This window comes from Colletes latitarsis, chromosome 1, assembly GCF_051014445.1.
Source record: "Colletes latitarsis isolate SP2378_abdomen chromosome 1, iyColLati1, whole genome shotgun sequence".
NCBI lineage: Eukaryota > Metazoa > Arthropoda > Insecta > Hymenoptera > Colletidae > Colletes > Colletes latitarsis.
This window is the reverse complement of record NC_135134.1, coordinates 50,075,424-50,088,519: the sequence shown is the minus strand read 5'-3', so window position 1 is coordinate 50,088,519 and position 13,096 is coordinate 50,075,424. Positions and strand designations below refer to the sequence as shown.

At 42.7% G+C, this 13,096-nt stretch overlaps 1 protein-coding gene across 8 annotated transcripts in view; it reads right to left on the bottom strand.

The window, feature by feature from the left end:
• Nucleotides 1-13,096, bottom strand: part of Unc-13 (unc-13) — a 207,188-nt gene that overhangs the window by 3,923 nt on the left and 190,169 nt on the right. For 6 of the 8 annotated variants that reach the window (XM_076768674.1, XM_076768697.1, XM_076768707.1 and 3 more), the window contains 9 exons: nt 6,633-6,774; nt 5,666-6,112; nt 4,926-5,076; nt 2,519-3,253; nt 1,968-2,189; nt 1,431-1,883; nt 1,227-1,358; nt 910-1,135; nt 205-357 (listed from right to left, as the gene is read on the bottom strand). In XM_076768674.1, the coding sequence (XP_076624789.1) occupies nt 205-357; nt 910-1,135; nt 1,227-1,358; nt 1,431-1,883; nt 1,968-2,189; nt 2,519-3,253; nt 4,926-5,076; nt 5,666-6,112; nt 6,633-6,774 (2,661 nt within the window). The remainder of the gene's footprint in view (nt 1-204; nt 358-909; nt 1,136-1,226; nt 1,359-1,430; nt 1,884-1,967; nt 2,190-2,518; nt 3,254-4,925; nt 5,077-5,665; nt 6,113-6,632; nt 6,775-13,096) is intronic. The other 2 variants (XM_076768733.1, XM_076768724.1) reach the window with 1 other exon arrangement.

Genomic DNA, 13,096 nt, shown 5'->3' with positions numbered 1-13,096 from the left:
TGCGAGAACGACGATTCCGCGCGATAACGGAAAAGAATAAACGCAAAGGAATTGATTGGAGATCGTCCCTGTTAGACACCTCGGTGAATAATGCAATAACAAACAGTCCACTACGTCCTAAACGAGCGGCTAGATTTCGAGAGTGACCGAAAGTCGGCCAAGAATTCCCGAGGCATCTGCTCTAAGGGTAGTGCTCTCTGGTACCTTGTCGACTCTCTCGACGTAGAGAGGGCTTGCTCTGGCGAAGGGGTTCCTCGAGGCTTTCCATACCCTCGGCTCCGTCCCCTTCGTCACCACCTCTCTCGCTGCTCATCGAACGCTGACGCTGACGTAGCTTTGACGCAGTGTTCAGCGGCACTGTCGCGACAATTTCGGTTACGTCGGTTGTATTTCATCGGGATACGAACGTGCATCGCCGCGTCCCGATTCTCGCGGCGTATTACGACAGTGGACAATGTGTGTTGCAAACGGGGCAATTCATTTTTTACTCAGAAAGATCGTGTATTTGTTTCCGTTGCAGAAATGAAATTTTGATTTACTCGACGCGAGGCAAAAGCCCCAGTAGTGATGCAACTGGTGCAATTACCTTGAATGTACGAAACTCGTTAGACCCTATCAATTTTGACGGGGACTCGATGAATTCGATTCTACGTAGACCTGTTAAAAATTTCGTGTGTACTTTGTGATAAACGGTAGAGGGAACGTGTGACAATTTCTATCCCTAGAAATTTGTTTAATCCTAAATGGATGAATAAGAATTGACAATGAAAGTAATTATGTTAATCAATATTCGATCCGCTGCTAATGCCTTTGAAATCGTTAGAAATTATTATATTACCTACCGGTACACAAGAAAATTTAGATTCACGGTGCTGCTCGATACAAATATATATTTAAGGATCACCTTACCTTGATTGACCTGAGATGTGACGAAAGTCTTGATAAGGGTGTCCGTGGTCTGCGTGTACAAGCTAAGAGCATATCGTAAGCTTTGCAGTTCCGGCGATTTCTCTAAGAACGTCTTCTTCAGACCGTTTCCGCCTGCGTGGAAGTACTGTTTGATGGTGTCGAGGGCGACTTCGAGAACCGCGCATTGTTTCGGCGAAAGGTTCTTCTCCACTTCCTTGGAAATATCCTACGCGCGTGAGAATTCTCATTATTGCCGTCACTTATTTAAAATAATGATACAAAGTTCGTGTCTGTCTTGATTTAAACAAACCACCCACCATTACTCCGCTCAATGCGTTCTTCACGTCAGGTTTGCCGGCCATGTGGTTCTTAAACAGCTTCGACATGTCTTCTATCTTCGCATTCGCCGCCAGATTCTTCGCGTTGTCTGTCAGATTCTTGAACATCATCTGTGAAATACAGAAATAGATGTAAACGCTACGATAAATCTTTCCATCGAGCTTCGATGATCAAAAACGTACACTCTTATCCGACATTGGCGGCAGTACGACGGTCTTCTCCAGAATCCTCATGACGATCTTCCACAGTTCTTTAAGCAGCCTCTTCAGCACCGTTTTCTCGCAAGATTCAGCATACAACGACAGACTTCCGTCGAGCAGAACCATCAATGGTCGCAGTACTTCGTCGGCTTCCACAGCAACGTTGTTCCTTTGAGCAGGTTGCGACATCTGCACCTGTCCGCCGCCCTTGATGGCCAGCAACAGGTCTCCCAACTCTTTTACGGAAGCAGTTATCCTTGGTTCCAAACTCTTCGCGAACAGCATCGCCAGATCGTCCAGCGCTCCGTTCAGTTGTTGCTGAAGCTCTTTCAGAATATTCGCTGCGTCCTCTTCCAGTTTTTCGCCACCCATCGACTCGAACATCTTCTCTAGTTGCACTCGCAGCTGCTGAATGTTGTTCATCAGAATGCAGGCCTGTGAAAAGGGTGTTATTTCTTGAATCGTTCTGGAGAATGGGATTATTCTACTCTGAGATTTGTATATTTGTCCAACACGTACGATTCGTTCTTCTTTCAGGTGACTCGGGAACTCCTTCTTGACGATGTCCGCGTAAGCGACCAACACTTTCACAATGGTCTTCGCGAACCTCTTCATATACCTCTTCCAAATCTCTGGATCGGGGCATTCTAACTTGGAGACTACGTCGAAGCATTGGGTTAGCTGAGTGAAGACGTCGACGACGGAGACGCTGAAGAGCGCGTGCTCGCTGCTCTTTTGGAACTGTAAGAAGTTTTTACGTGAGTAATCCTTAAAGTCAATTGAAATTCAAAAGTGAAATTCTAAAAAATCACTTAGTCACTCCAGATCAATCTCAAATGGTTTAGTAGACAATGTGCTTTCCACAGAACGAAAAAAAAAATACAAAAGACGTCACACTCTTTAAAAATTCGACACTGATAGTTACATCGATGAATCGAGATTTCGTATAGAAAGAAATTTATAGTTGTATCGTCTCCTTTGTAGTAATTTAGTAACTCCGTTGCTTCCTGTTGATCAGTCGAGAACCCATCGTACAAAGCGTTAAGAAAAAGGCGAGAAGGGCTACTCACTCCGTCCTTCTTGTCTCTGTTGAAGGCACCATGGAGATATTCTAGTGATACGTCGTCGTTCTCGTTCAGCCACTGCATCACGAACGGCTCGAACCACGCCGGGTACTCCGGCACCGCACCCTTGTACGGGGGCACGTCCTTCACGTAGTTGGTGTGCAACCACTTGACCTTGAAGTGGAGGTTCATGTAGGCCGAGGATTTGCACAGTCTGTGCTGCTCGTGCTCCTCCAGCGCGTACTTCATGTCGACCGCGAACAGCGACCACATAGTGGCCGCCGACAGTTGACCGATGTTCAGCTCCTGAGGAAATTGATTTAGCACGGGCGCGTAACTGTTTTTGTCCTCGTCGATCACCGATACTATCAAGGCGATCAGCTTGTGCCAGAAGTCGAGCGACTCCAAACGGGGTCCATGGTCGTCGGCGTCCCTCTTCCCCTCGCTCGGATCCACCTGGAACTCCCTGTTGTAAATGTCGTAGCAGTTCTCGAACAGGAATTGATACGTCGATCGCAGGCACGCCTTCACGCAGTCCTTCACCACGATGCTCGCCCTGGGCGGGCTGGACAGTTCCTGAACCTTCATGCGGAAGAACGTGATGCTCGTCAGCAGATCGACCGTGCTCTTCAGGTCCATCAGCTTCTCTTGGCTGGACGCCGGGAAGTTGTTTCTGTACATCGACAAATCGATCCGCAGAGAGTTGTGCAGCTGATCCAGCAATTTCACGAACTTTTCTTTCTGAAATCGGAGAAATGAACTATGAACCAGCACCGAAAATCTATTTCGCGGCTGTATCGAGTTTATCGTAAATTACGACGTTCGGTCGAATGGAAAGTTTAACTGCTTTGGCCGGGCATTTTCGTGCCCGGACGAAAGGCGAGCGTTTAGAAAGTATGTCGTACGTATTTTATTGGAAAACGTAGAATTGGGTCTTTTCGATGTGTAAACTCGGAAAAGAAAATGGAGAAATGTTCTGTTTCTGCAGGTGATTTTATATGTCAGGGACCACGAATTATTTCTATCAATTAGACTCGATTGGGTTTCCAACGAAGTTACGCTAGTCCCAAGATAGACGTTTAAATTAATTTTTCAAGCTATCGTTCCCCTTTGTTCTGCCGGATAGGGGTTGGAGGAGTAAGACGCTGATAATCCAGTGGGATAAGTCGACAGTATTGTTTACGGTTAGCAGGACTTCGCGTTCCCAGGGGCGTACGCGAGAAAAGGAACTGTTGATAGCGAGGATCAACAAGAAAAATGAAAATCCAAACAGAGGACGAAGCGCTTGATCCCCTGGGGAAGATTTACCTAGTATCTTTTAGGACACAATGTCATCAACAAGAATGATGCCAAGTACTCTCCTTCCTTTTCAGAAATAGTGTTTCTGTTTCCATTAAAAATGTAAATTTCATTCATGAAAATTGTAACAAAACCCATGTTGTTCGATTTTTTCAATTTTGTTGAATCGATTCTTTTTTTCAAAGAGTTGCTCGTTTCGTTTTTCACGTTTTCCTTTGACCTTGTTTTCCTAGCAGTACTCTCAGCCATTACCTTACAGGTAAAGTTGAATTTGCTAGTTCGTGGACATACGTTTCCAAAACGAGGAATTCATGCATAATTCAAGACGGTTGAAAACAGGACCAACCATTTTTTCGTTCCTATTTCGAGGATACTTTCAAAAAATTTACATCATTTTATTAAAACCGTTCCACCGCGAGTGCTGTAAGTTGCAAATTTTGAACGTTCATTTGCATAGTCAACAGTCCTTCGTTTCTGCGGAAAATCGTATACGATACCGGTGCTCTTTTGGTTTTTACGCCGTTTTTGCAAAATCGAAATTTTCTTCTTCAAACACAATGGCGTAATTCGATTATCAAAATAGTTGATTTTTCGTTCGAACAAACCGAAACTCTGTCTTAAAATAAAAAAATAAACCGAGACCTTAATTTCGTATAACGTGTTTTCGTCCTCGATCACAGATATTATGTACGTCTCTTTCCCAGTGGATCGGCGCCCGCGGAGTCGAGGCGAAATAAAAAATCTTAATTAAAATCTTAATTAGACTGGACGCTGTACCCGAGCGTCTTGTTCCTGGCGTTTTCAATTTCCCCCAGCTTCGAAAGACTCCGGCGAAAAAAGAAAAAGGCGGACGGTTGGGCAGAAAAAGAGCGAGCTTAATCGAAGGGTTTCAGAATGTAATTGATAGAACTACGAGAACACGTGTGCTGTAAAGTTTCCCGAGCAGCCGGCTCGAACCACAGTAGGAATAATGGATGGTTTAGGCTACTAGGAAATTGCACGAGCATTTCTCAATCACAATGTTCCCGTTGTTCTCTCCCTCGCTCTAAATACCGTCTCTTTTCCGCTACCGTACGAATAAACGTAGTCTTCGGTGTCCTACAACCGAACTCACCCCGAAGTTGCTGGCGGCGAATCTATCACTAGCAGAAACGGCGGAACTTGCGCTGGTGTGGGCATAGTACGCGTTTATGTTCGCCAGAAGGGTTGACATCGCTGCTGGTACGCCTGGACAGAGGTACTTCGTCGATAGGCAGTGGAAGTGTCTGAAAAGTTTGAAAGGAAACTTGGTTACTAAGAAAATACTGCAGAGGCGTTCGGGCATCGATTGTTTCATCGATACGAATCGACTCGTACCACTTTCTATAACTAGCTAAATTGATATAATAGCGTATACTTTGAAAGTTTACAAAGAACCTGACGTCTTCGATAAGGCTTGATTTTAAAGAAGCAGATATGACCCGATATTGCCCACCAGAAATCGAATAGATACCAGGACTCTCTGGAGGTCTCAGGATCGCTGGGGCTTCTGAGCTCTTCGAGACTCTAGGACTTTCTCGATATTTTTGAAACTAGTCTAAACGTCTAGACTCTTGAATCACTTCCGAATTCTTTGGAGTCTCGGGACTCTTAGAGGCTTTTCGGGTCAGAGACTCGACCAAATATGTCTTGCAATTATTGATGGTAGACACTATGGTACGCATCTTAGAAAATATGTCTAACGCTTCTAGAACTTTGGAACGGTGTTTTCCAATTTTTTTTTGCGGCCCTCTTGGGAGTAACTGAGATTCGCGGTTGTTTGATTCGCGGTTGTTTGATTCGCGAAGATTACGGAGAGGAATTGAATTTACTCACGTCATTGCTTGGTAGATGCTCTCGATGCCGTATCGCATCGCGAATTCGTCGACGAGTTCTTCCCCGGGTGGGTCGAAGTAGACCTTCCAGGCGTCGTCGCCCTTCGCCTGGGGCAGGCCCACCACGCCGTCGTTCTTTTCGCAGAGGCTGTGGAAGAGGTTCTCGTGCAGGCAGGTATACTGCACGTGGTAAGGCGCGACCTTCTCCTCGCCTTTGATCTCCACGCTGATGTGCAGCCTGATCGCCCCGGACACGGCGCTCTTGTCCGTCCTCTTCTCCAGGTTGTACCAGACGTCCATCTCGCCGCTGAGCGTTCTCACCTCGATGATCGTCTGCCCCAGGAAGTCGTCGCTCTCTCTCGTCAGCTTTTGCCGCAACTTCGACTTCAGGTCATTGTCCTCGTCCCAGACTCTCACTTTTATTCGGTCGGACGAGTTGTGACACTCGCTAACAACGAGAAACACACTTTTACTCCCGGAGCACCGAAAGTTATTCTAATTTCTAAACATTACAGATTTTCTTATCTGTCCACGACTTCAACGTTTCTTTAGAGAGCCATAATTCATGTTTTCTTAACCCTGACCATTATCTACCGTGAAATCAATAATCTACCGAGTATAATCCAGCGCTTCCTAGTACAATATTTGCTAGATCATCGAGGAATAAAAGTTGCTCTATCATTAACTTTCCACTTATCTATCGATCATAGCCGGGCGTCATAAAGCATCCGGATCTTAATCTGCTTCGTTTCGATACGTTTTGCTCGTTCGTTTCGGAAGAGCAATCGAACGCTCCGCGGCCGGAAAAAGCTAGATAACGGGCTCGCGCCGGAATCTAAGTAATCTTGATACACGCAAACGGAAGATTAATTTTCTCTTCCGACGTGTATAATGGTTCCCGTTCCCCTTTCGTTCGTACGAATTAACGGCGCCGCTGTATTTCCACGGCTGGCAATGGGATTACTCACAAGTAGAACTTCTCGTGCCAAACCGGATTCAATTCCTTTGGCATCGTCCTGGTGCGCTTCTTCACTTTACCGACTTGGACCGTCACGTACGGATCAGACGTGCCGCTCTTGTCTTTCGCGATCAGTCCCTGGGCGCAGATCACTGTGGAAGTTGCGCAAAACCAATGGTTAGATAATTGCCTTGCAAGCACTGCCTAACGCGATACGCGATCCGAACAAACACCGAACTTAGTCGAATCGAGTCTCACTAGTTTTCCTCCTTTCTCCATTTTTCGCTCCGTACTTACCAGGGAGGAACGCTCAAACGATACGGTAAACGATTTCGTATCTTCGTTACAACCTGTACCTGTTGCCTCATCCAAGAAAACGAGCGAAACGCGTCCTCGAGCTACTCTCGAAGAAATTTTGTTTCTCAATCTACCATTAAAATTTCAAGGATTCATATATGAACTAAACATTACTCCCGTTATTATTTTCACAATGAAATTTGTAAAGTTTGAGTTTCACGTTTCGAGGGTCTGATTCAGTTATTGTTTTCTCTTTTTGAGAAGTAGCGTAACCGAGGTAAAAATCGCGGGGGGAAACGGTCAGCGATAGATTGGAACAGCAGATTGCCGTGCAAGGGGTCATTAAAAGTATAGTAAAATAGCAGAATCGACGCACGGGAGGCGGAAGCGTCTACGCGGGAACGCGGTTTTAAGGGAGCTTAAGAAGACTCGCGTTAAAACGTGTTACGATCGCTTCCACGAGCACGATTCGCTCCGGAACCGTCCGGTTGATCGGTCGCGAATGGGGGATTGCCAGTTTCGAAACTGGGCCGCACCTTTCGCGAGGCAATGAAACTTTTAGTGGCTTTCTGCTCGTTCGGATTTCCCGATGTGCGTGGTCCGAGCGTGAATGCTGAAATAATCAGTGGATTACTTCCGTGGAATACTATACAGGGTGTATCGGATCGCGTGGCGTTGATTCTACGTAGCAATTTTCGATGTAGGAATACGTTGGAAGAGAAATAATACGATCGAGATTGAAACGTGTATTATTTTTATATCGATTTGTTTCGAATCGCCAAATTTAAACGAATTTCTCCGCGACTTCTAATTTGCTTGGAAATTCGTAAATCCTGGGATACGTCAGTAGTGAGCCGGGAGCAGTGAATTTTCCACTCGACACTGTAATTTTGAAGAAACGCGGTACAATTGCTTTTCCATATTTTACTACTTCACGCGCCATCAGGTTCTGCGGTTGAAGTCAATGCACAGAAACCTCGAGTGTAGTATATACGTTCGTTGCAGTCATTCAACCGTGAAATTCATCAAATCAGTGACGAAGTGCTCCCAGTGCTCCTAGACACGAAATTATTTTGTATTTTCTGTGCAGAACCTCGAGTACTGTTTACAGAAATGCAAGAATTATTACGTCGAACGATTGTAGTGAAAAATACATCGAATTGCGAAGTTCTGAATATGTACACAGCACCTAATCTGGTCAAAAAGCAAAATGCTTCTCGGTTATCGTGTTTAGGAACTTAATTAGATCTTTTTATAATTGTCTTTTTTCATATTTCAAAAAATTCCATTCTTTCGCTCGTGTTTGCCACGATTCCAGCGAACCGAATGGGAACTAATTTATTTTTCTCTTTGCTCGTCCGCTTTCACTTCGCAATCTCGGATAATGGACAACAGGTAACTGGACCGACGCTCGATTCAAATTACATTTACCTTTAACTCAGCGTAGCATGAAAAATCAGAATAATTAAAAAACATTACACGTCATGACAGGCACCGAAAAAAAAAATATTCTCCAACCGAACTGTACAAAATTCGCTCATTCTTCTCGTTCCTTTCAAAACCTCGGTTTCTTTCTTAACGCAATTTTGTTCCTTTCGTTTACCTAATTGATCCACGCAAAACGGGGAAAAATCTCGAGCAGATTTTATTCGAAACACGAAATCACGATTTGTGAAAAGACAATGAAATCGGAATGTTATATACTTAATCGAGACTTATGTATTAAAACACGGGAATTGATCACATTCATATATACATTTACCATTTATATTGTCAAACGATAATATCGATAGGCCCATGCACATCTAACAATGTAACAACCATCGAACAGAGCACTCAGAGCTCACATTTCTTGGCAGACACCTCGTAAGCGTGCAAAAGCTCGGCGTGAGTCGTGTAAATAAGTATGTACACTTATGCAACTATTGGCAGCCTGGTTCGAGGCAACGATTCAAAAATAATTCCATAAATAATTAGAGGATCGTATGAAGTAGTCTCGTCAGCTCAAATTTTATTTCAGACTTTTTACAGTATACAAATAAAATATTAATAAACTGTAATATTTTCTTTTTTCTTTAGTTGCTTCTGTATCCTTTGCAAAAAATCAAAATATACCTTTAACGAATTTCAAGATCTTTAATGTTAAAGTCACTCTTCCCGCGTTATCGATGCCTCGAAACAGACTAGAATAAAAGAAACACAAGTACACAGGGCCAGTCAACGATAACTGTTATCTGAATTATCAAGTCTTCTATCGATTTGATCAAAACATTCTTTTTTTAATTTTTCATGTTTTATATTTTCAGAGATATCAAGATCACCTTCGTCTTTTTAAACGAGACTACATTGATTGTTCTCATCGTAACATAATAGTTCAGGTTAAGACAGATACAATTATATCTTGATCTCAACTATTACACCTCGATGATATAATGTTTCTTCGTGAAATCAATAGAGAGCAAGATATTTCAGATATTTCTTATTGACTCATCCTGTACACAAGGTGAACTATCTATCTTGTCCACCCACGTTATTATTGATCTTAGTGGACTGATTCTTTATTCACGAGTATTCGTGAATTTATTCAGTGGCAAGGTACTGTACCCTTCGAAGCGACAACACGAGATTATTTTATCTCTTTTCAGTAAGTTACTTTCAATTTGTACATATATAAAAGTAAAAAATCATTTCATTTAAAAAATGGAAGACAACCATATCTCTGTAAAAAAGCCAGTAGCGAAACATCATTCAAGCATCGTGTGATTTCTTCTATACATCTTACGTGTAATTGTTAATTCGTATTCCATTCAACATAGTAAAATTAGGCAGTGCATCCTGTGTAAGACCTAAGTAATCGATAACATTGTTTCCCACAGAGACGAAAATAATTTCTAATATATACTATCCTCTAACGCTCCTAAAAAATCTTCGATCTAATCTTGAGCGGAATGAAACACAATCAGGAAGCAAGTGTACGCGTATTGTGCAGACAAAAGTTGATGGTCTAGCAAGGTAGTAAAAAAAATAAATATAAATCTCGGTAAGTCCACTAACAAAAATAATAGGGTTGGATAAGTTACGTTGTCAGTTCTGGGTTTGTATAGGTATACGGTTCGTATGTACATATAGAAGAACATATATTGGGATGGATTCGACGTTAACGTGCTGCGATTCGGACAGACGGACAGACACACATGCCCATGCTACTAACTCCTTTATTTCCCACCGCCGATTGCAGCGGGCACGATCGCCGTTGCTTCCCGTCCTCGTCGATCTCGTACCTAATTCTCGAGTGTTAATTCATCGAGTCGTGGCCATAATCCACTCCATGGTGTCGAGAGAGTTTGTGCGTGTGCGTGTGTGTTTGCGTGTGTTTCGTACGTGTCCTGTTCGCCGACGTGGCAGCGACACCCCGCGGTCGTTACAATTCCGCGTGGTACGCGTTGGATCGTTATAATTCGGCGTCGCGCGGCTAAACACGCGTCGAACTGCTCGCGCGAAGGGCAAACTAAACGGAGGGTGGCCTAAGGAGCGTCTCTCTTCTAAATCGATACTCTACGGGGAGAGAAAAGTACTCTAGAATTCGCTACGGGGCAGCAATCGCGGGGGTGGATACAGACTCGTACAGCGCGCGGCGAAATTCGTGGCGCGAACCGACGCTTTCTCTTAGACTTACTCGTAAATTAGAATCCATTAATAGTTTCCTGAATACTGAAATTTTTTCACTTCTTTCAATTCTGTATGATTCTTAACTTTCCTGAGTTCATCGAGGAAATGAAAAATATACAGAGTGTTCGGCCACCCTTGTAAAAAATTACAATGGGAGATTCTAGAGGCCAAAATAAGACGAAAATCAAGAATACTAATTTGTTGATTGAGGCTTCGTTAAAAAGTTATAGAAACATTTCCGGTCATACAATATATTTTCGGTAAAGAATTTTTTTCTTGAAAGTACGTAGGATTTCGGGGGTATGTCTATTCACCAAAAATTATTGTAATTGGCCCCCGCAACTGAAAATAATTTTTCCAAAATGATTTGAAATTTTTTAATTTAATTTTGTTAATAACTTTTTAACGAAGCCTCAATGAACAAATTGATATTCTTGATTTTCATCTTATTTTGGTCTCTAGAATCTCCCATTAGAATTTTTTCCAGGCTTGGCCGAACACCTTGTAATAGTACTTTTCTATGCACTGTCTCGAAACTCTACTTTTGGCTTTCTAAACTTTCTCCAAAGTTTAAAAAGCGATCTGGCTGTATAAATGAGTATTAATATCGCTTATTTTCCGTTCCTTGCGCTACGATTTTGCCACGTACCGACGACAAATACGTCAACAAATTTCGAGTCGGATCAATGCTCGTGAAAATCAAAGAAAAGCTCGTTTCAATCCACCATTGACCGTAGCCTCCAAACTAAATTTGCATAGAATATTATACCGCAGTTCCCATCAGCATTGTAGCTGGTGTTACCAATCAAACTTACAATTAGCCAGCTGTTCGATTGATAGTCAACAAACGGGTAACACGAGCGTATGACTGTTCGCCTCGAACCTCCGATGAAGCTATATATCCCCGCCAAATCTATGGAATAATAAAGCCATCGACCATGGTCGAAAGCTTTCACTAATAACAGTAGATAATGCTATCATTAGAGCAGATTTAATTTCAATTCTTTGGTCGAGAAATAGGGAAATGGAAAACTTGTAAAATCGTTTCCTTTCTGGTATTGTGGTATTATCGATGCTTTCCTTTTCGTTTTAGCGAGTTAGATCCGACTCCAAGCTTTGTTGTCGTGACTCTGGATTCAACCTCCTCGCGAACGTAACGGGGAAATTTATAGTTAAACTATAGTTAGATCGCTAAAGTCTAGATGGAAGTCTAAGCGGAAGAAAGTAGATAGTTTCTATACTCTATTGAAAAACGAGGTACTAAATCTGCACGTTACCGGATGAAATATACAATGATTTACTGATTGTGTTCAGTCTTGAATGAACGGTTATCAATTCGTCCACCTGTCCTTTCGGATTTTCTATAATTTGATGCGATTCTTCAATTGCACGTATATAATTCAAGAAAAGAGTAATAAGGCGATCAGATCAGGCACAAAGCTCGAATCGTTAAACATTCTTTTCCCCTAATGTCCATTTGCACAATATAAAATGCTCACCTAGGTTTATGAATTTGAATTTCTTCTACTAAATTCTTCGAAGACACGGTACAGATACGTATTCGGCATCTGGTATCGATTTTATGCGACGTCTCGTGTACTCTGCCATTTTCGTCGATAGCATCGTCGCTCGTATTATCTTATTTACATAAAACCAGGTAGTCTAAAGACAAACTGAGTAACTCGGTCGAGTAAACAAGACTGGGTCCGTATGATTTGCGCGAGAACGATTCCTTTCCTGACGCTCAGGGTCGAATTGATTCGGACGAACGTGTTTTTCGTATAAACATTCAAACTGTCGCGACAGTCTTGCAAATCCTACGCCATACGCTTCTACGACGTCTATTTGTAAAGTTCGCAAGTATTTCAGACTCGGAGTTTATCCCGATGCCGTCACCACCAAGCAGTTTGGCTCTTTTTTCGTGTATTCCAAGGATACGAAAAGTCTAAAACTCCAGAATCGAAAGACCTACATTTATTAGTATCAAGGTATATAAATTTCTCTACTATTTATATTGGCGTTTAATTAGATTGACCTGAAAAGATTAGATGTTAAAGTAATTGTAAGTTCAACGACAAATTGTGTTAATCCTGGAACTAAATTAGTTGATTATTTTATAGAGGCTTCAGTAAGATCTCCGTAATTAAATTTTTGCAACCCGAGAAGCTTGCAAACCGTCTAAATTGCGTGAGTATATAAATTGATTTTGTCTACTCGACGGATCTTCCGCGTCTCTTTAATAAAAGTTCGCCTTCTCTCCGTTTTCGTTTCATATTTTTCTTCGATTTTGTTGCGTTTCGGTCCTTCTTCAACATTCTGCTGGGACCAGCTGGGTTTCGCAGCTGGTTGCTCGGGTCACAGCGATTTTAATTTGCGCCCACTGAGTCAAGAGATTTGATTACTGGGTCGGAAGCGGAAGTAACGCCGACTGTTACCGTGCCCACCCTCTCACCCAGATACCTCCCACTCGTCCAAACGGTTCTGATCTTCCTTCGTCGACTATCCTAG